The 23,727-nt window shown below is 42.0% G+C and overlaps 1 protein-coding gene across 4 annotated transcripts in view; it reads left to right on the forward strand.

Annotated features, from left to right (window-relative positions):
• Positions 1-23,149, forward strand: part of THSD1 (thrombospondin type 1 domain containing 1) — a 58,077-nt gene extending 34,928 nt beyond the window's left edge. For 3 of the 4 annotated variants that reach the window (XM_070409128.1, XM_070409127.1, XM_070409129.1), the window contains exons 4-5: positions 12,618-12,776; positions 18,922-23,149. In XM_070409128.1, the coding sequence (XP_070265229.1) occupies positions 12,618-12,776; positions 18,922-20,309 (1,547 nt within the window). In that variant the 3' untranslated portion in view covers positions 20,310-23,149. The remainder of the gene's footprint in view (positions 1-12,617; positions 12,777-18,921) is intronic. The other variant, XM_070409130.1, reaches the window with a different exon arrangement.
• Positions 23,150-23,727: the final 578 nt, after the last annotated feature.

Below are 23,727 nucleotides of genomic sequence, written 5' to 3' on the forward strand. Positions count from 1 at the left end.
TTTCTTGATGACTCTTGCTAAAGGTTCATAAATCTTGTTTGTCTTTTCTAAGAACTATCTCTTGGTTTTAATGATCTTTTGTATTTTATTATTATCTGTGTCATTTATTCCCATTCTGATCTTTATTATTTCCTTCCTTCTACTTACTCTGAGCTTTGCTTGTTGTTTACTTTCTAATTCTTTAAGTTGTAGGGTTACTTTATTAGAAGTTTTTCTTGTTTTTTGAGGCAGGTCTGTAATGCTATGAACTTCCTTTGTCAGGACTGCTTTTTCTGTTTCCCATAGAATTTGGGTTGTTGTGTGTTCATTTTCATTTGTTCTCACAAAATCTTTTTAAATTTCTTCCTTGATCTCTTTGGTAATGTATTCATTGTTTAATAACATGCTATTTAGCCTTCATGTGTTTGAATGCTGTTTGAGTGTTTTTATTGTAGTTGATTTCTAATTTCATGCCATTGTGACCTGAGAAGATGCTTGATATGATTTTAATCTTCTTGAACTTGTAGAGACTTAGTTTGTGTCCTAACATGTGGCCTATCTTTGAAAATGTTCCATGTGCACTTGAGAAGAGGGTCTATTCTGTAGCTTTGGGGCAAAATGTTCTGAAGATGTCAATTAGTTCCATCTCATCTAGTGTGTCATTTAGGGTTGCTGTTTCCTTGTTGATTTTTTGTATAGAAGTTCTATCCAGTGATGTCAGTGGTGTGTTAAAGTCCTCTACAATGATTTTATTGTTGTCACTCTCTCCCTTAAAATCCTCCAGAAGTTTTTTTTATATATTGGGTGCTCCTGTACTGGGTACATATAAGTTTACCAGAGTATATCCTCTTGTTTATTGATCCCTTTAGTATTATGTAATGACCTTTGTTGTCTCTTGTGATGGCCTTCATTCATTTGTCAGATATGAGTATTGCTACCCCAGCTTTTTTAAAATTTCCATTTGCCTTGAAAATTTTTTCCCATCCCTTCACTTTCAGTCTGTGTGAGTCTTTTGTTCTGAGGTAGGTCTCTCATAGACAGCAAATATATGGGTCATGTTTTCTTATCCATTCAGCTATCCCATGTCTTTTGATTGGAGCATTTAAGCCATTTACATTTAAAGTTATTATTGATAGTTACTTATTTGTTGCCATTCTTATTCTTTATGCCTGTGTTCTTCTCTTCCTCCCCATTTCTTCTTCTTATAACAGTCCCTTTAGCATTTTTTTGCAGTGCTGGTTTGGTGGTAATATACTCTTTTAGCCTTTTTTGTCTGTGAATCTTTTTAGATTCAAATTTTGAATGATAGCCTTGCTGGATAGAGTAGTCTTGAGTTTAGTCCCTTGGTTTTCATTACTTTGTATACTTCATGCCATTCCCTTCTGGCCTGATAGGTTTCTGTTGAGAAATTCACTGACAGTCTACTGGGAGCAGTAGTCTTACTAGGTAAATTTCTTTCTCTCTCTTGCAGTCTTTAAGATTCTTTCTTTTTCTTTAATGTTTGTCATTTTAATTATTATGTGTCTGGGTGTGGGTCTTTTGTGGTTCACTCTGATTGTGACTCTGTTTCCTGAACTTGAGTAACTCTTTCATTCAACAGGTTAGGGAAACTTTCTGCTGTTATTTCTTCAAACAGGTTCTCTAGTCCTTTTTGAGATTCTTCTACTTCTGGTACCCCTATGATTTGAATTTTGTTACATTTCATGTTCTCCCAAAGCTACCTTAAACTCTCTTCCTCCTTTTTAATTTTTTTTCCATTTGCTACTCTGAATGGGTGTTTTTTTTCCCTATCTTGTCTTCTATTCGCTGATTTGGTCCTCAGCTTCTTCTAGTTTACTGTTGAATCCTTCTAGGGCAGTGGTTCTCAACCTTGGCTGCACATTAGAATCACCTGGGAATCTTTTTAAAATCCTGATTTCGGGCCTCATCCTCCAGAAATTCTGTTTCTTTGTTACTAATGTTGTGGCCCCACCCCATAACAAAGAAACAGAATTTCTGGAGGATGAGGCCCAGAAATCAGGATTTTAAAAAGATTCCCAGGTGATTCTAATGTGCAGCCAAGGTTGAGAACCACTGTTCTAGGGTCGTGGTTGGCAAACCGTGGCTCCCAAGCCACATGTGGCTCTTTGGCCCCTTGAGTGTGGCTCTTCCACAAAATACCACGTGCGGGCCGGCACATACAGTGCGATTGAAACTTCATGGCCCATGCGCAGAAGTCGGTATTTTGTGGAAGAGCCACACTCAAGGGGCCAAAGAGCCGCATGTGGCTCGTGAGCTGCAGTTTGCCAAGCCGCAGTTTGGCGACCACTGTATCTAGGGTGTTCATTATTTCAGCTATGCCATTTTTTCATTTCCAATTAATTCTTATTATTTCACCCTCTCTTTTTATGTTTGTGTAGTTCTCAGTAGTCCCTTATAATTCTTATTAAGTTGCTTGTGGTTCTCACTGAATTGTTTGAGCACCCTTATCACCATTACTTTGAATTCTGTATCTGACAAATTGCTTGCCTCCATTTCATTTAGTACTTTTTCTAGCAATTCCTCATTTTTTTCATTTGGAGGTTGTTTCTCGTCTCCCCAGTTTTGCTGTCCCTTTGTATTCATTTCTATATATGGGATCACACTGCTATGTCTCCCAGACTTTGTGGGGAGTGGTCTTATGTAGTAGGTTTTTTGTGGGACCCAATGGTGCAGTCTCTTAGATCACCTGAGCTGGGTGCTCTAGGAAAGCCCCTTGCTTGAGTTATTTAGTTTCTCCTGTTGTAGTTGAGTCTTGAATGTCATTGTCCCATTTATGGATGGAATCACCTCTCAGTCTGGCTGTGTGGCTCATCCCCAACCATGTCATGTAAGCTATTGTGGAGGTACTGACAGAACAGAACAAAATACAACACCACAAAATACGAAATAAAAGAAACAAAACACACACACAAGATCCCTACAGCAACAATAAAAGCAGCCACTGGAGAAGAGAGAATTCGGAAAGAGGAAATAGAGCAAAGATGATAGAAGAAAAGAAAGAAAGAAAAAATATGAGGAGAATAACAACAAAACAAACAACAAAACACAAACAAAAAAACAGAAAAAAACAAAACAATAAAAAAGGGTGGGTAGAGAAAAGGAAATATGTAGGTGCAGGGCTGAAATAAAGAAAATAAGAGTAAAGAATTAGGGGAATAGGAGAAGGATAACAGTTTAAAATAAAGGAGGAAGAAAAGAAAAGAAAAAAAATTGAAAAGGAAAATAGATAGGAAAACAGAGAGACCCAAAATAAGAAAAGGGAAAAAGATGAGAAAGCAGGAGAAAAGAAAAAGAGAGGAAAAAAGAAAAGATTGAGTAGGAGAAGGGAAGAGGAAAATTAGAGATATGAATGAAACAATAGAGAAAGTATCCAGGTGTTTTCTGTCCTTTTATATGTCTCAGCTGGACCTCAGTTGGTAATTTCAGGTGTTCGTTCCTCATTCCATTTTATTTCCAATCTGTCCCTGGAGGAGGTCTGCCTATTTGGCTGCAATTTTCTCCTCCTCCTTGGTGTATGATTTTTTTTTTTAATGTTTTGTTGAATTTGACTTGCTAATATTTTGTTGTGGATTTTTGCAATTGTGTCTATAGGGGAAATTTGTCTATAATTTTCTTTTTCTGTAATGTATTTGTCTTGTTTTAGAATTCAAGTCATGTTTGCCTTGTAAAATGAGTTTGGGAGCCTTCTCTCCTCTTGAATTTTTTGGAACAGTTTGCAAAGGATAGATGTTACTTTTTTTTTGAATATTTGGTAAAATTCATCTATGAAGCCATTGGATCCAGGACTTTTGTTTTTTGGGGAATTTTTTATTACAGATTTTATTTTGTTGATAGTAATCAGTATGTTCAGATTTTCTGTTTCTTTTTGACTCAGTCAAAAGAAGATTGTGTGTTTCTAGGAATGTGCCCATTTCTTCCAATTTGTTGGCATATTGTTTGTAGCATTTTCTTATAATTCTTTGTATTTCTATTATGTCAGTTGTCACTTCTCCTCTTTTATTTCTGATTTTGTTTATTTGGGTCATCTCTCCTTTTTATTGATGAGTCTAGTTAAAGTTTTATCAATTTCGTTTATTTTTTTCAAAGAATTAGTTCTTGGTTTCATTGATCTTTTGTATTTTTTTTAGACTCTGTTTTTAAAAATTTCTGCTCTGTTCTTTATAATTTTTTCCTTCTACTCATTTTGGGCTTTGCTTATTTTTCTTTTATTTATTTCTTAAGGCCTATATTGCTATGCATTTCCCTCTTAGGACTGCTTTCGCTGTGCCCCATATGTTTTTGGTTGTATTTTCATTTGTCTCAAGGTATATTTTGATTTCTTCCTTGATCTCATTGTTAACCCAGTCATTGTTTAGTAACATATAATTTAGCTTTCATGTGTTTGTGTTTTTCAGTTTTCTTCTTGAAATTGATTTCTAGTTTCATACCATCATGGCTGGAGAATATGCTTGACACGATTTCATCCTTTTTAAATTTATTGAGACCTGGTTTTTGGCCCAACATGTCTAACCTGGAAAATATTCCATGTGCACTTAAAAATAATGTATATTCTGCTGGGTTGGGGTGAAGTGCTCCAAAGATATTAAGTAAATCCATTTGGTCTAATGTGTCATTTAAGGTCACTGTTTTCTTGTTGATTTTCTGTCTTGAAGATCTATCCATTGATGGCAATGGGGGTATTAAAGTTCTCTGCTATTACTGTATTGGTGTCAATCTCTCCCTTTTCATCCATCAGTATTTGCTTTATATATATTCAGGTGCTCCTGTGTTGGGTGCATAAATGTTTACAAAGGTTATATCCCCTTATTGGGTTGATTCCTTTATCATTATGTAGTGACCTTCTTTGTCTCTTATTATAGCCTTATTTTGTCTGATGTAAGTATTGCCATCCTCCCCCAGCTGCCCCTCCCCCCCAATTTCCTGAAATATCTTTTTCTATTCCTTTACTTTCAGTCCGTATGTGTGTCTTTCAATCTGAAGTGGGTCTCTTGTAGACAGCATATGTTTGAGTCTTGTTTTTATTTATTCATCTACCCTATATCTTTTGATTGGAGCATTTAATCCATTTACATTTAAAGTAATTATTGATAGGTCATAATTATTGCCATTTTATTGTTCATATTTATGTTTCCTTTTTTCCCTTCTTTTTGGAAAGAAGTCCCTTTAACATTTTTTTGTAATACTGGCTTGGTTGTGCTGAACGCCTTTGGCTTTGTCTTATCTGTGAAGCTCTTTATATCTCCTTCAGTTTTAAACGATAGCCTTGCTGAGTAGAATAATCTTGGTTGTAGGTCCTTGCTTTTTCCATTTATTTTAATCTTTTGGGGTGTAGGGGGAAATGTGGAGGCTTTGGGAGGGTCCATGTACCAGCTGGATGGGACCTCAGTTGGTCCCCTCATCTCTGGGTCCTGGGGTATGGGCACCCTCTTACCCACAGTGTAGGCCCTTGCTTTTCATCACTTTTAAGATTGTATGCCAATCCTTTCTGGCCTGAAAAGTTTCTGTTGAGAAATCAGCTGACAGTTTTATGGGAGGTCCCTTGTAGGTAACTGTCTTTCTGTTGCTGCTTTTAAAGTACTTTATACTTGTCATTAATCATTGCCATTTATTATTAATATTTTTTATTGAGTTCAGAGAAGAAGAAGAGGGAGAGAGAAATAGAAACATCAATGATGAGAGAAAGTAATTGATTGGCTGCACACCCCCTACTTGGGATTGAGCCTGCAACCCAGGCATGTGCCCTTGACCAGAATCGAACCCAGGACCATTCAGTCTGCAGGCTGATGCTCTATCCACTGAGTCAAACCAGCTAGGGCATCATTGCCATTTTAATTATGATGTGTCTTGTATGGGTCTCTGAGTTCATTTTGGTTGATACTCTCTGTGCCTCCTGGACTTAATATGTTTATTTCCTTCGCCAGGTTAGGAAAATTTTCAGTCATTATTTATTCAAACAGGTTCTCAATCCTTTGCTTTCTGTCTTCTCCTTATAATTCCCCTATAATGTGAATGTTGTTATGCTTGAGGTTGTCCCAGAGGTTCCTTAAACTCTCCTTATTAAAAAAAAAAAAAAAATATATATATATTTTGCTGTTCTGAATGGGTGTTTTTTGCTACCTTGTCTTCTAAATAGCTGATTTGATCCTGTGCTTATCTATTCTGCTGTTGATTCCTTCTAGTGTATTCTTAATTTTAGTTATTGTGTGTGTGTGTTTTTTAATATATTTTATTGGTTTTTTACAGAGAGGAAGGGAGAGGGATAGAGAGTTAGAAACATCCATGAGAGAGAAACATCGATCAGCTGCCTCCTGCACACCCCCTACCGGGGATGTGTCCGCAACCAAGGCACATGCCCCTGACCGAAATCGAACCTGGGACTCTTCAGTCCACAGGCCGACGCTCTAGCCACTGAGCCAAACTGGTCAGGGCAGTTATTGTGTTTTTCATTTGACTTTTTAAAATGTTTTTAATATTTTTATGTTTATTATTTCTTTGTTGCAGTTCTAAGTTTCCTGAGCATTCTTATAACCAGTGTTTCTTTTCCCATGTATCTTTTTTTGTCAATTATAGTTAGTTAGCATTCAGTCTTATTTTTGTATTTTCAGATGTAGAACATAATGGTTAGACAATTATATTCTTTACAAAGTGTTCCCCCTGATATCTCCAGTACCCATCTGGCTTCATACGTAGTTATTAACAGTTTTATTGACTATATTCCCTATGTTGTACTTTATATACTCATAAGTATTTTGTAACTACCAATTTGTATTTAATCTCTTCACCTTTTTTAGCCAATCCCCTGAAACCCCTACCCTATGACAACTATTACTCTGGGTTTTTTTTTCCAGTTTGTAATTGTCCATTTATTTTGTTTATTAGATTCCATATATGAGTGAAATCATATGGTATTTGTCTTTCTCTGACTGACTTATTTCACTTAGCATAATATCATCTAGGTCCATCTATGCTGAAATCTGGTAAGATTTCATTCTTTTTTATGGCTGAGTAGTATTTCATTGTTATATGTACCACTTCTTCATCCAATCATCTATTGATGGGCACTTGTTTGCCTCCATATTTTGGCTATTGTAAATAATGCTGCGATGAACTTAAAGGTGTATATATTCTTTCCATGAGTTTTGGGTATGACCAGTATTTTGATTTCTGTATCTGGTAGATTTCCTGTCTTCATTTCATTTAGTTCTTTCTGGATATTTTTCCTGTTTTCTCATTTGGGACATGTTTATTTTTCTCCTCATTTTGGCTGCTTCTCTGTGTTTATTTCTATGTGTTTCCCAGTCTTGACACTATAGTCTTATGTAGTAGGTGTCCTGTGGTGCCCAGTGACATAGTCTTTCTGGTCACCTTAGCCAGGCACTCCACGAATTTTCCTTGTGCGGGTTATGTGTGACCTTCTGTTTTAGTTGAGCCTTGATTGCTGTTGGTAGGATTGACCCTTAGGTTGACTGGCTGTGAGGACTGGCCACCACCACAGCATACAATTTGCCATGCAGAGGCTAACCCCATGGAACATGTTTCACCCTAGCAGGGTCTGGTACTTGCTGATACCTCCCTTTTGGGTGTGCCACTTGTTGAATAAATTAGGTGGTGTTCTGTTGTGGTCTGAAGCTTGCCACCAGATGTGTTCTGGGGCCTCTTAGGATGGTCTCTGGTGCAGGTCAGTGTCAGATGCTTCCTGTGACTGTCCTGGGGCTACCTGTTAGGCATTATAAAGTGATCACAGTTAGTAGCTGCCTGTACTGGGCCTGGATGCATATGGGAGGGACCACACTGGGAACCAAGGCTGACTAACACCAGTATCAGGCCTGGGGCAGACCAGCAAAAGGTTCAAGGCACCTTGAAACAAGCCTCAGCCTCTCAGCTGCCTATAAGGCTCAGCTGCTGACTGGCGGAACATGAGTTGGGTTAGCCCAGTCTCAAGGAGTCATTGGGGTGGAGCTGGTGGAGTTCACCCGACTAATGCAGAATCAAGTTTTGTAACCAAAACACATGTTCGGCTGCCTGCCATAACGAAAGCCAAACTTGTGAGACAGGTGCTGGTGCAAAAGGAAAGATGTTTATTCAGGTACCATGACTTGGAAGAACAGTGGACTCCTGTCTCAAAGACCATTCCCCTTCCTGTTCAAGCCTGTGGTTCTTACAGGGATAGGGAGAGGATGGATTTTTTTTCTATTCAGTTATCTTTCTAGCTTTTGGCATGCTCAGGCCCTGTCTATTCATCTTTCTAGCTTTTGTGGCAGGCCCTATCCATTCATCTTTCTAGGTTTTGGTGTGCTCAGTGTAAGAACCTCTCCCTGGACCATCTTGGCCAGTGTGGAAGACTCCCCAGCACTCCCGGACTGTCTATGGTATCAGGATCAGTGGGGAGGGTGGGGGCCACAGGACCTGCTATCAGGAAGCCCTCAGGCCATCACCTGGAGCTAGATATGGCACTCTGAACATCTCGGGGAGCAAAGTTGGGGCACCCCTAGGTCCTGGTGTGCCTGCATCCTCTGTGCAGACCCTATGCGGCCTGCCCCTCTGAAGTGGCAAGCCTGGCCCATTCTCACCCTGTCACTAGCTGCCTGCTCTCCAATTGACTGTCTATAGCAGCAGTTCTCAACCTGTGGGTCGCGACCCCTTTGGGGGTCGAACGACCCTTTCACAGGGGTTGCCTAAGACCATCGGAAAACACATATATAATTACATATTGTTTTTGTGATTAATCACTATGCTTTAATTATGTTCAGTTTGTAACAATGAAATTGGGAGTCACTACAACATGAGGAACTGTATTAAAGGGTCGCAGCATTAGGAAGGTTGAGAACCACTGGTCTATAGTAACAATTTGGGTGCGTCAGGGATGCTCAACACAGGAGCAACGGTGGTGTCCCTCCAGCCCCCACCCTGAATCCACACAATTCAGTCTCTCCCTGCTTGTCTCTGGCAACCCCAAGCTTCCCAAGAATTTCTCAAGAGTTTTCAAGGAAAGACTGCCAAGCAGGCTCAGGCTAATTGCCCCCAAAACAGCCTTGGGCAATGGGTGAGTTGGATGGGGCGGGGTCTCAGTGAGTCATCAGGGTAGAGCTAGCAGAGTTCATTAAGCCAATGCTTGTTCAGATTTGCCCAGGGAGGAAGGGCTCAACACAGGAGATATGGCCCCTGTGGGCCATGTGGGAGGAGGGTTCAATACAGGGACAATCACAGAAGTCCCTCCACCCCTTACATGGAAGCCACCCAACTCAGTCTCTCCCTGTATGTCTCTGATGCCCACCAAGCCACTCTCCCTCTGCCAGTGCCCAAGGTGAGTGCCTGCAAGTGAAAATTTGTGTGTTAGCCCCTTAAGAGGACACCTGGGTTTCCAGCAGCCTTTCATCTCACTGGCAAAGATGGAGGAATTCCTGCTGATTTCCACAGATGAGTCCAGATGTGATGTGGTCTCTTCCTCCTGGCTCTGGTGTTTTGGGCTGGGGAGCCCAGCAGGTTGCTGAGACTCCTTGCTCCTCATGGGGGACCTCTGCAGCTGAGATATATCTTTGGACTGTTAACCACTGCACTTGAGTGTGTGGCCAGGCTGTTTTGTGTCTTTACCCTTCCTACCAGTCTTGACACAACTTCTTTTTAAAAAATATATATATTTTATTGATTTTTTACAGAAAGGAAGGGAGAGGGATAGAGAGTTAAAAACATCAATGAGAGAGAAATATCATGAGAGAGAAATATCATGAGAGAGAAACATCGATCAGCTGCCTCCTGCACACCCCCTACTGAGGATGTGCCCGCAACCAAGGTACATGCCCTTGACTGGAATCAAACCTGGGACCCTTCAATCCACAGGCCGACGCTCTATCCATTGAGGCAAACCGGTTAGGGCAACACAGCTTCTTCTTTATATCCTCTAGTTATAGGACTTCTGTTCAGCTAGTTTTAAAATGGTTATCCAAGTTGGTTGTTCTATAATTTGGTTGTAATTTTGGTGTATTCATGGAAGGGGGTAAATACAGCATTCAACTACTCCACCATCTTGACTGGAACCCCTCCTGAAAGATTTTCTAACATTTTTTGTAATGAAGATCTGCTGGTAATTAATTCTAAGTTTTTGTCTGAAAAAGTCTTTATTTTTCCTTTATTTTTGAAAGATATTTTCACTGAATATGAAATTCTGGGTTGCTTAGTTTTTCTTTCAGTATTTAGAGATATCACTCCATTATTTCTGGAGTGCTAGCATGACAAGAAGTCTACTGTTATTCTCATCGTTATTCTTCTGTGTGTGATGTATTTCCACATTTCCCCTTCCCTTCTGCTACAAAGTTTTCTGTTTGTTTTTTTAGCAATTTGGAGATAGCATGTCCAAGCTTTTTGTTTATTTGCTTTTTAAAATTTATATGCTTGGTGTTCTCTGAGTTTATATGCTTGGTTGTACTTTAGTGTCATTAATTAATTTTGAAGAATTCTTGGACATTATTCTATTTTTTTTAATTCTATTTTTTCCCTTCTGGGATTCTAATTGCAAATATAAGAGACTATTTGATATTGTCCCACAGCTTTTAGGTATTCTATTCTGTCTTATTCACTCATTGTTTCCTCTTTGTGTTTTAGTTTGAGTGATTTCTGTTGACCTATATTGAAACTCATTGTTTCTCTCCTCAGCTGTGCTGGTTCTAATGATGAGACTGTAGGAGGCATTCTTCATCTTTGCTACATACTTTTCATTTCTAGCATCCCATTTGACTCTTGTTAGTTTACAACACTCTGATGAAAATTTTCATCTGTTCATGTTTCTTGTTCACCTTTTTCACTCAAATCTTTAATATGTTAATCATAGTTATCTTAACTTTTCTGTCTGATAATTCCAATATTTGGGTCACGTCTGAGTCTGGTTCTCTTAATTACTTTCTTTTTAAAAAATATTTTTTTATTGATTTCAGAGAAGAAGGGAGAGGGAGAAAGAGATAGAAACATCAATGATGAGAGAGAATCTTGATCAGCTGCCCCCTGCATGCCCCCCACTGGGGATTGAGCCCACAACCCAGGCATGTGCCATTAACCAGAATTGAACCTGGGACCCTTCAGTCCACAGGCCGAGGCTCTATCCATTGAACCAAACCAGCGGTTACTTTGTTTCTTGATAGTTTGTTGTTTTTTCTTGCTTCTCTGTGTGTTTCATAATTTTTGGTAGAAAGTTGGACATCTTACTTAAAGCTGTATATATTGATAAATAGTATTTTCCTGGAATTGGGCATACTCTGTTTTTACAGACCTTTAATGTGGGGATTGGGTCAATCTAGTAAGGAATGGCTACCTTCAGTGCATAACAGAGTTCAAAATTTTCTAATGCTACTTTGTGTTCAGGGTAGGATAGGGTGGCCAGAGGGTTTTACTCCATACTTCTGTTGTATCTCAGCTTTAGGCTTGAGTCTGCATATCAGGGAGTTTTCACCTGTTACTCTTGCCCCTGCCACAGTAGTACGTTGTTGTTATTTGATACCTGGTAATCGCTAATACAGTGCCGGGTTGAGGATGGCCTATGGAGGTTGGAGAGCATACTCTTGTGCCAGTCCAGCCTTAGTCTTAGGCAAGTACTGTGCCCCTGAGTCTCAGTGTTGGGGCCTTCTTGATGATCCTGCCCCTCCCTAGTGGTAGAAGACCTCTAACAATCAAGGCCCAGGATATTTTTTGCTGCTATCTAGGAGAGAAGGATTTTCTTCTCTTTTTATTTCCTCGCAACACTGGGTGCTCTTAGAGTGACAGGGTTTTCTGCCTTGTCTCCAGTGGTTGAGGCTTTTGTTGATAGAGCAAATGGGGAGGAGGATCTGGGTGAGGTTTGAGTATTTCCCATAGTGCTGTCCCTTCCCTCCTCAGGCCTCCAGCTAGAGAGGGAGCCTTTTTCTACTCTTGCACCTCCCATCAGTCCTTCTTGTGAACCTCTGGTGAGATCTGTGGCCTGCAAGTGGGTAAAAACCCCTCTTGAGTTCGTGGCTCCCAGGGGTTCTGTGTTTTCATGCTAGCCCCAATTAGGCAGTTCATTACATTCTTAATTAATGACTTCTCTTCACCAGTTTGTATGAAGCCTGGCACCTGCCCCAGAAAGCAATGTTTGCATCCTGTCTTTCCTTAGAGGAGCTGTCTTTCCTTATATTTCAGGCCATTTGGCTGCCCTGTGACTTTAGTTCTCTGAGGGTTCTACAAAGGTTAATATTTTGAAGTTTATTCAGCTTTCATTCGTTTTACAAGCAAGGGCAACACTCTTTCCAGCTTTCTACATCTTTGAGAATGTTTTTTTAGAAAATATATTTTATTGATTTTTTACAGAGAGGAAGGGAGAGAGAGAGTTAGAAACATCGATGAGAGAGAAACATCGATCAGCTGCTTCCTGCACATCTCCTACTGGGGATGTGCCCGCAACCCAGGTACATGCCCTTGACCGGAATCAAACCTGGGACCTTCAGTCCTCAAGCCGACACTCTATCCACTGAGCCAAACCGGTTTCAGTGAGAATGTTTTTATTTACTGACTTTTCAAGGCCCAAGATTTGAGTTTTGCTGCTTCATTTGGGTGCAATTAAATTTTGATTCTCAAATGAACTAGCATTAAAAGCATGGCTAATGTCCTTGCAGAAACTTGGGGACTGTGGCAGCCGTGGAGCCAGTGTAGTGCCACGTGTGGGGATGGTGTCAGAGAGCGTCGCCGCCTGTGCCTGACTTCCTTCCCCTCCAGACCTGGCTGCCCTGGAATGTCCTCGGAGACCTCCCGGTGTTCCCTGGAGGAGTGTGCTGGTAGGTATTCTTCTTCCTTTGGGAGTCTCTCCCAGAGAGATTGTTGAGCCAACGCCTGCCTGAAAATGACCAGTCTGAGTTCAGGAGTGACTCATAAAATTCTGTTATTTCTGTTAACTGTACTAACCCTGTACTCATTAGTGTGTCATTGACTGAGAATAGCTCGTCAGTGAGATGACAGGGCACTTAACACTGCAGAAGATTGGGAAATGACAAATTTATCTAAATGAAAGGTTCAGACATATGAAATTATTTTTTAAAATATAAAAATGGGAGAGGTGATCATTTCCCCCCAAGATTTTTTGTTTTTACTTTTGTTTTATTTCTCCCTCCTTTCCTTCTTATCACCAAAATTGTGGAGAAACATTAAAATTTTATTCTTCCCATCATCCCAGCGAAGCTGCAAGGGACTGCACAGTCCATTGTTTGTCGAAATGGGGAAGACTTATCCCCTAGATGGCCCTATATTTATACTTACCAGCCCTACCCAGGAGAAGGTGGGGAGAGTTCTTCTTGCCATCACCAAGAGATTGGCCTTCTCTTCACCCTCTAAGCATCTTGAAGGCTCAATAAGAATTTGATGCAAATTGACTCTAGATGTGATGCTCACATGGCTCAATTAGTTTGCTTTAGTCCATGGAGCGGAATCCCATTCATTTGCCACAGGTTACAGTAATAAAGAGCCCTTGTTCTTCCTAAACACCATTCCACCTTCTGATATATAACCAGTTGCCCATTTAGTTGGCTAGCCTTTGCTCTGGTCCTGACTCTTAGATAAAATCCTCCTGTCAAGTCCTAACTTTTCCCACTTTCCAATTCCAGGTGAGAAAACCATTCCTACTTCCTTGTCCCTTCTCATCTTGAGAAGTTAGCTGTTTTTCTGTGCTTGGATCTCAGGGTATCTTTTAGCCAAACTACAGGCACCTGGCAACACTTTGGTCCGTGCCCTGGTCTGTGACCTTAGAAAATCATTCTTGCTATCTTGTTTTTCCAGCCAGTGCTACAGTCCTTCTTCCCTTTATTCCAGTATCCTAAGGATGTTCTCGCCTCTGTATTTTTTATATACAGCTTCAGACCCAGGCTCTTTCCTAGCTCTGAGCTTGCCTCTCTTTTTTCATAAGCCTTGGGCCACACCCTGAGTCTGTCCTTTCTCCAGTTACCTCTCATACTGTTTTCTAAGGCTTTCTTATCTGTCTACTCTTTTCTTTATAAGTTTCCTCCACTTTCCACAGTTATTTTCCTTCTGTATAACTTTCTTCAAATACATCTATTCCTTTGAATTCTGAAATGTCATGTTATGTTAACATATTCCATCTAGAGTTCATAATTCTCAAATGAATTTAAAGTTAATTGCCACTGGCTTTAACTGCACCTTGATATTATTGGAGTGACCATTTACTGACCATCTGCTATGTGCCAGCACTTTAAATACATCATCTGGAACAGAATAGATCCAGACATAGAAGCATGAAACAGACGGTCTAATCTCAGAGGGAAGTGGGGGAGGGGGAGTGCAAGGGAAGAAGTTAACCAAAGAACTTATATGCATATATGCATAACCCATGGACACAAGAAAATAGTGTGTGTGGTGAAGGCCTGGGGAAGGGGATCGGGTGTGGGCTAGAAGGTGTCAATAGGGGAAAAAAGGGGCATCTGTAATACTTCCAACAACAATAATAAACAAATACATCATCTCACTTAAAGCTCTCACCTCTGCAAGGTAAGGATTATTATATTGGGCTCAGATCTTGAGAGCGTGCTGCCTACCAAGCATTTTCCTAAGTGCCTTGCATACATGAAGTAAGTACATCGTTATCTTCACATACAGACGAGGACTTTGTGGCATAGAGAGGGTGAGTGACCTGCCCAAGACCATACAGCTGGTAATCAGGGGACTAGATCTGACTCCATAGTAAGCTACCTATCTTGAATACTTTGCCTTTATATACAGGCCACTGTAGCTTTCTAGAAACATCAACAACCTGAAATTAGCAATCATTTTTTAAAAATATATTTTTATTGATTTTTTTACAGAGAGGAAGGGAGAGGGATAGTTAGAAACATCGAGGAGAGAGAAACATTGACCAGCTGCCTCCTGTACACGCCCCACTGGGGATGTGCTCGCAACCAAGGTACATGCCCTTGACTGGAATCGAACCTGGGACCCTTCAGTCCGCAGGCCGACGCTCTATCCACTGAGCCAAACCAGTTAGGGCTAGCAATCATTTTTGAGGATATGTGATATTATTTCATGTTCTGGCATCTTAACTCTTTAATGAGTGGGAATTAGAAATCTGTACATTATAAATTAGCAAAAAGGGTAAGTGATACAGGCATCCCTACTTCTTCTATAGGGGTCCTCAGATAAATGCTTATGTGGATAAATATGATCATTTCTTTCAAGTGTTCTCTGTCTCCTAATCAACCTATCTTCCACTCCTTGGAAATGGAGAGATCTGTTTGCAGGCTACTTAGCATCAGGAAATCTACATTTCAGGTGAAAGAGGAAAGACTAGATGAGGCCGAGATGGACGAGGGTGGCAAATTTTGGGCTTTTCACCTGCTGTGGCTTTGAAGGGATCCAGCCATGTCAGATAACAGCTAAGTGAAGAGCCCTCACTTAGCTGCTATCCCTGAGCTCAGCAGCCACTGAAGATGAAAGAAGTGATAAGTCAGGAAACAAATCTTTTTTATTCAACTATTTTCACTTGGTTGAGGATTGAGAGTTTTGTTTGGCTTTGAAAGGATGTTTTCATGCCAGGGTTTGAGTCTAGTTCTTTGTTAATTTGGTCCATCTTGTTCAACACAAGAGGAGGAGGATCCAATTGCCATTGCACCCACATTCTGTAGGTGGATATTGGTCATTTTGCTATTACCTTTTAAATAATTGATTAATTAATCATTCATTTATTGAGTACCAGTTATGTGCAAGTTACCATGACTGGGGTTGATAATATACAGAGAAGACATGCCTTGTCTAGAAGTGGCTTATGATAGATTGCTCAGCAGATACTTAAACAGGCATAATATGTAGTATAATATAGAGCCTGCACTGGTAAAGGTATCCACAGCTTGCTATGGAAGCTCTCAGGGATGATAACCCATGCTGGGAACACCTCTGTTCTCGGAGGAGGTGATATTTGAGCTGAAGTTGGAGAGCTGAGGAGGTGCTACTGAGGCGAACTTGGTGAGAAGGGAACTTTTAGCAAAGGGAGGAAAGCAAGCATGGAAGAAGATGGTCCAGTGAAGTGGCTAGAGGACAGTGTGCCAGGAGGGAGTGGTAAAAACAAGGCTGGACAAGCTGGCAGGAGCCAGATCCTGAGGGGCCTTACGGTTTGGACATGTGTTTTGGAGGGATCTCTTTGCTGTAGTGCAGAGTACAAATTGGGGTGGGGAGGAGTGGCAGCAGCAAGGTCTGTTAAGAGTTTTCCAGTGACCCAGGTGGAAAATGAAGCACCAGCGTGGAGTTGCAGAGGAGGGAAGGATTCACAGACTCTGGATGTGGCAAATGACAGAGAGGGAAGCATCAGGATGAAATCCAGGATTCTAGGAGTGGCCAGTGCACAGAAAGTGCTGCCATTCCCTTGATATCGAGTATATTGCAGGAGGCACAGGTTCTGGGGAAAGATGGCGAGTCTTGGGCATGTGGAGCTGACAGTGTTGGTGGGACATCGGTGGAGAGAGAAAAGCTAGTGGAGCCAGGATGGGACCTAGACCTCCCTGGCTCCAGAATTCATGTTTTTCTCTCCAAATTAGATAAGTGAGTGTTATCATTGAAACCAAGAGGAGAAAAAGTCACAGAAGTGTCAAACAGTAGCAAGTGCTGCAGGGTTCAAGAAATACCAGGAAGGAACTCCTTTGAATTCAGCCATTAGGTTATTAATGACCTCGACAGAAGCCCTTTAAACCAGCGGTCGCCAACCGGTGGTCTGCGGACCACTGGTGGTCCGCGAGGTCCGAAAGGTTGGTGAGCGCTGCTTTAAACCACTGGAATCCCCAGGAGCCAGAGGTGAGGATGTGGAAGTAGTAAGTCAGCAAAGGTGGACTCCTCTTTCTGTAAGTTTAGCAGGGAAGACAAGGAACAAGCTGTGGCTGTGGCAGTAGTGAGAGGATTCTAGAGATGTCTTTTCGGAGTGAGAAGAGCTTGAGCATGTTTCTGTGGCCCTGCATGGAGGAGATGCAGGAGATAATTGGTACAGAGGGGCAAGCCCCCTGGAGAAGGGCAGCCTAGAGAGCACTTGGTGTACTTGCCTTTATAGGAGGACACTTCTAATTCTGTAGAGAAAGAGGCAAATAGAGGTGCAGTTGCTGTTAAGTTTATGGCGGGGAGAGTATAGCAGAAGCAGCTTGGGTGCTCTCTAGGCCACCCTTGCCTGGTAGCTTCTATTTTTTGTGTGACCTAGCAGACTGCCGAGGAAGAAGATTAGATAGGGGGTTTGAGAAAGTGTTGAACCTTTGAAGCAGTATTGTAGATGTTGGAAGAGAGAGTTGCTTAGGAATCCATGGAAGGATTTGGGTACTGTCAGCAAGTGGAGGCACTGGCTTGCTGAGTGAGTTATTTTCTTCACCAGGGCCTGGCTGCAGCAGCTGGAATTCACATGTCTGAGTTTATCTAGGAATGGGCTTTTGCTGTAGAGCAGGAAAAGGGGTATAACTCAATATTAGAGGTCAGAGAGTGGAGTTGTAGGGAGAGAAGAGAGGCCAGGATGTGGCTGGCAGATTGGGAGAAAATGGAGGGGTTGCAGAATCAGAAATTGCAGTGAGCTTGAACAGCCAGTGTAGTGACAGTGAGTGAGAGGGAAATACAGTCAGAAAGCGGGCTATGAAATGTAAGCCTTCAGAAGAGGAGCAACGGCAGACAGTGGGAAGGTGTGATATGTTGGATGGACACTGAAGTCACCTAGATGGTCCTAGCTTTGGGACGGTGAGGAAGACGGGGACCCAGGTCCTAGCGACTGATGGCTGCCATGAGGTTGGGAGTTTACAGTATTTAGGGAGGAGTAGGGGAGTCATCTAAGTGGATGGCTTCTAATAAAAAGAGTAGAAGTTTTGTATGGAGGTGAACGAATTGGTTGAAAGTGGCAATTGGAAAGGAGAGGGAGGACACACCTGTTGCTGGCCCTGTTTGCTTATAAAGTTGGTGTCCAGCTTCCCCTCAAGAGTGTGGAGAAGAAGCTGTGCCCTGTGGTCATCCAGGCCTCAGGTAAGGCCAGGAGGTGAAGGGAGTGGAAAGATTCTGGATGTTGACGAGCTTGGTTGTCAGGTGTCCCAGAGGGACCATAGGAAGGAGAAAAGAGCAGTGGGAGGACAGGCCCAGGGCTGGTGACAATAAGACTGAGAAAAAAGAGATCAGACAAGTGACTGGAAGGACTTGAATGGTGGACAGTGACCAAGGAGGAAAGAGAGGTGAGGTCTGGTGGCATAAGTTGGTCTCAGGTTCCCAGATATCTCAGTGGCAGTTCAGGCTGCAGCTTCAGATGGCGTCTGAGTATTGGTGAAACATTTTGGTGACTGTGGGGCAAACCAGTTTGAGAGAGCAGGGAAGAAGAAGAAAAAAACCAATGCCACATAGAAGTATGGAATGGGAGTGGAGAGCTGAAAATGGCCAAGTGAGAATGAGGGGGCTTAACAATTAGGAAAGTCAGTTCCTGGATATTAGAAAGGAAAACTGAGTGACATTGTCCAAAGTCTGATTTTCACGTATGAATTTCTCTTACAACCTACTTAAATTATTTTGCATTTTGAGTTTTATACTTGTAAGAATTTCCTGATGTACATCTATCTCAAAGGTACACTTAACTATTGTTGTCCCATGTATCTTAAATGAAAACTTTCATTTTTACCTTAAAACTTTCCTCATGCTGCTTCTATGTAGAAAATTTGAGGCAATTGTCAGTAGGAGCTGTGAGCCCAAGTCACCTTTATTGTGGCTTATCTGGTCACCTCACTTCTATGGGTCTCCGTTTTTTAGTTTGGCTTAAGCTGCCAGCAGAAATACATAGTCAAGACAAATTCTAGTCCTTGGTTAGTTTACTTTTAACTGCTACATAATTAGAGCAAGCCACTTAGAGATCTTAAAACCATGCAGAAAAAACAATTCTAGAGAATACATTTGTTTTTCCTTTTTTTTTTTTTTTTTTTGTAGCTTTCCAGCCATCTAGTCCATCTCCTCTTCAGCCCCAGGGTCCAGTGAAGTCCAACAACATTGTGACGATCACTGGGATATCCCTGTGCTTGTTCATCATCGTTGCCACCATCCTCATCACGCTGTGGAGGAAGTTTGGCCGGCCCCCGAAGTGTGGCACCCCCGCCCGACACAACTCCATCCACTCCCCAAGCTTCCGGAAGAACTCCGACGAGGAGAACATCTGTGAGCTGAGCGAGCAGCGTGGGAGCTTCTCGGATGCAGGTGACGGGCCCTCGGGGAGCCCGGGGGACATGGGCATCCCCCTGACCTACAGGCAGAGTGCGCCAGTGACTCCTGAGGACGAGGCCTCTGGCAGTGAGAGCTTCCAATCCAACGCCCAGAAGATAATCCCCCCTCTATTTAGCTACCGGCTTGCCCAGCAGCAGTTGAAGGAGATGAAGAAGAAAGGCCTGACCGAGACCACCAAAGTGTACCACGTGTCTCAGAGTCCCCTGACAGACACCGCCATCGATGCCGCCACGCTGCCCTCAGACCTGCCCTTAGACCCAGAGAGCCCAGAAGACGCTGCAGCAAACAAGTTCCGGATCAAATCCCCCTTTCTGGAGCAGCCTGCAGTGGGCGCCGGGGAGAGGCCTCCCTCCCGGCTGGATGTGCCTGTCTCTCAGGCCAGTTGTGCTGTAAGCCCCAGCCAGACCCTCATCCGCAAGTCGCAGATGAGGCACGTGGGCAGCCGAGGGGGGCTGTCGGAGAGAAGCTACCCCAGGAGTTTTCATTTCAGGAGGACTGCCAGTTTCCACGAAACCAAGCAGGCCCGGCCGTTCAGGGAGAGGAGCATGTCCACGCTGACGCCCCGGCAGGCCCCGACCTACAGTGCGAGGACGCGGCCCTGGGACCAGGCCGAAGGCAGATTTAGACCTCAGAGTCGAGGTGCTGCCCTATTTCCTGAGAAACGGGACCATTTCCAAGGAGCAAGTGGAACCAGTGCTCCATTAAGCTCTCTCCCTAAATCCTGCACCTTCAGGCAGCCCATGAGGAAACCAGACCTAGGGTTTCGCCAGGCAGGATTGGTGGCGGGAGGTGAGAGAGCAGAGCCTCCCAGAGCTCGGAGGGGCCCGTCCCCCAGTCAAAGGAGTGTCTCAAGGAAGCAGCCTTCACCCACTGCTCCCAAAGATAGCTACCACAGGGTGAGCCCTCTGAGCCCTCCTCAATGTAGAAAAGACAGGTGTCAGAGCTTCCCGGCTCACCCGGAGTTTGCCTTCTATGACAACACGTCATTCGGCCTCACCGAGGCGGAGCAGAGGATGCTAGACCTCCCCGGATATTTTGGGTCAAACGAGGAGGATGAAACCACAAGTACACTCAGCATGGAGAAGCTGGTCATCTAGTCCAAGCTCAGCCTGAGACTTTACACACTGGTGTCCTTTGCCCAGCTTGTGTTATCAGCTGCTCATGTTATTCTGTGGATTGTTTCGTTTAACTGTACAGTAGGACAGAATGTAGGCAGGAAGTAACGTGTGTGTGCATGCATTGTAATTCATAAGAAAGAGGTTATTTATCCTGAATTTTTCCCTTTGTTATCCTATTTCTATTGGTTTATTACTAATAACTACAATAATAAAATTTGAACGAGTGAAATAGGGCTTGGTCTCTCATGTGGATATGAAAGATGACAGAAGGTGATTTGTGAGTGGGACATGCTGTGAACACTTCTTCGACAGTTTCCAACTTGAAACAAATTTGGGAGTCTCAACTGTAAAAAGGGCTTGAACTAAGTGAACTTGCTAACCCAACTCTGACTTCTAATTTATTGTTATAAATACTTAAGAATGTGACACCTACAGGGGCATTATTGAACATGTTTTGCTAATTAAGTCAGTTCTGACTATTATGTAGTCGGCTATCTGGACATGGTAATACTGCGGGATATTCCAGAAGAACTTTCAGGCCAGAATTGGGTGATAGCTTATGTTTTTTTTTATTCAACCAAGAGTTCTGGTGACTTGTCACAAAATTATGAGTTAATTCTGTGTTGGAGAAATAATATAAGAAGCCGATTGTTCAGGTACTGAATCAAATGAAGACCTAGCCATACATCCATCATTGTTCTGAGCAAAAAGTAAACATTTTGGAAAAGGAGGTATTGTGTCCTGAAAGAGCATCAGCGGGAGCATGAGCAGTGGGTGCTGTCCACCACCCTGCCTGCATCAGCCTGGCTGCCAAGACCCCAGGGACTGTCTGAAACTGGATGTGTGTGTTTCTGAAGATAATGCTATCATATTAATCAGAAAGTATGTGAATTAATCTCAGGTATATGGAAAGTAGGTGGACTAGATTATGCTCTTACTGCTTAATCTTTTTTAATTGGAAGATAGAGTAAAGAGGAAAGTCTTTTAGAAATTTAGAATCACTTTTATTTTCTGATTCAATCTGCCTGTCACATTTTACAGATGAAGAATTTGAGGCTCAATGAGGGGAATTCACTCCTGCAGAGTTGGATGAACATGGACTCATTTTTACTCTAATTACTAAACTCTGTGCTCTACCACCACAGCCTTTGCAAGTTTTCTCTAATAGTGGCAACTTCAGGAAAAAGCTGGCCCTTTGGCAGGAGGAGGACACAGAGAGATGCCTTTACTAGTTTTTCCCAAAGAAAGGAAGCTTTCTGCTGCTTGATGTTAGAACTGGTTTTGCAACTTGCTTTGTTTGGAGGTGAGGGCTACACAAAAGAACCTAAAGGTTGGGCTCCTTCATTGGAAGTCTGCCATCAGGTACCATGTGGGCACTCTGCAGTAGGGTGTATTCTGCAAGAGCAATCTCAGCCCTTGAACCTAAAGCCTTATCTGCATACACTTGAGTAGCTGCACTTTCCTTATTGTTCCCCATGACCTCTCTAGCTGCCGCACCCACCCTGCCTGTTAGCCTGTTTTCCTTCTTCCTCTTTGTGTTTATCAGGATGTCAGCCTGCTGGCGAGATTTTGGAGACCATTGGAGAGCGCGGAATTAGATGGGACAAAAAAAATCACAAATGCAAATACTGTATTTTTTAAAGTTTCTCTTCTGTTTGTTGTATTAGTGCTTCATTTGTGCCATTATTATTGAAAATTAAAACATACTTCCTTTTGGCAATGCTTTAATAATAACTATCTACCTTTCAGGAACAGGAGGAGTAGATTATTCAGTGGTGTCTGACAGCTGGTATGTACTGATACAGAAAAGAGGAAACCAAACTTTTTAATTTCCATTTTCTTTGTTTATCATACTAGAACGCTTTGTTCTCTTTCCAAGTTCACAGGTTTGTTGCCATCCTGTGAGGACAGAGGGTACATACTCACTTATTTCAGACCTCAGTGAATTTCTCTACAGTGTCAGACCAAAATATCCACAAGGAATGTGAAGAGTCAAGAAAAACACTATGAACAGAAGGATTTTCTGTTAAATTATGTTCTTCCACAGTATTTATTTGTCTAAGCTAATATCACAGTTGCCTAATACCAGCATATACCACATTCACCATCTATCTAGTCCAGTGTTCTGTGCCTCTTGCTAAGAGTCAGCCTCTACATTTCATAGTTAAGTTAATTTGGCCTCACCTCTGAGAAACAGAAAAGTAGACGCTTCAGCATTGTCTTTGCTGGATAAGTGCTAACCTTCATTAGAAATAATCTTATATTCTGCACCATGTGTCCCTAGGTCCTAACCCCAGTGGCTGCCATTAGGTAGGAGCTCAATAAAGATCTATGGGACAAAAATGAGCTACTCAAAAGCCCTCAAACTATATTTGTGGTTGAACTAGAACAATTCTAATACTTTAAATATTAAACCATTGTGAATAGGATGTGTTCCTATGTGATATTGTGGAATTTTAGTTTCTAGAAGTCCCCCAGAATGAAAGCCTCACCTTTTGGGGATATTACCCTCATTGAAGAAGAAAGTATCTCTGGAGCCTATTGTAGTGTCTGTACACAGTAGTTGCTTAATAAGTATTGGATGTTTGAGAAAGTGGCATCCAAGTGAATGGTGTCCCCTACCTTTCTGGTGAGTCTCTTCCATTCACTCCACTACTCTGGAGTCTGCACCACCTCTTTGAGGCAATTGCTCCCCAATTGTGACTTCTAAAGTGGATTTGATAGTGTCCAGAGCATTCAGTATGCCAAGCCCTTGCCACCACTACCTGAATGCTAATCCAGCCCTTCCTATCAATTTTTTCTCCCCAAGCACTTGTATACTTCATCCTGACCCACAAAATATAAAACTGCTACTACTTTGATGATTTCTCATTTTATTCTAGATATGTAACTTGTAAAGCGACATTGTACAGTTTGTAGTCTGTGCAGTCTCTGAGTCATTTTTATATACAAATGACACTGTTTAGATATTATAGTATTATAGAAACATAGTATTATAATACTATAAATTTATACCATCTGAGTATACACTCAGGTCATACCAGCTGAGTCATGATTTGGACAAAAATAAGTAGTTTGGCACAGTCAAAAGCATACAAGTTGAATCCTGGCCCTTCTCTTTCTAGCTGTGTGATCTTAGGCAAGTCATTTAATCACATGAGCCTCCATTTTTCAGATGTAAAATGGGATAACCACTGCTCCTATTATTGGTTGAGGGTGGGGACTTAAGCATACATAATTATTTCCTCTCCCCCCTAGGACTCAGTTAAAATTATAGAAAAGGTACAAGATCAAAAAGTTTAGAAGACAAAAGGATAAGTGATTTCAATGAATTTCTTTAAAAAAGTATTTTTATTGATTTCAGAGAGGAAGGGAGAGGGAGAGAGAGATAGAAACA

This window comes from Myotis yumanensis, unplaced genomic scaffold (assembly GCF_028538775.1).
Source record: "Myotis yumanensis isolate MYYU_CA2020_CCGP unplaced genomic scaffold, mMyoYum1.0.hap1 SCAF_3, whole genome shotgun sequence".
In the NCBI taxonomy this organism is placed as follows: Eukaryota; Metazoa; Chordata; class Mammalia; order Chiroptera; family Vespertilionidae; genus Myotis; species Myotis yumanensis.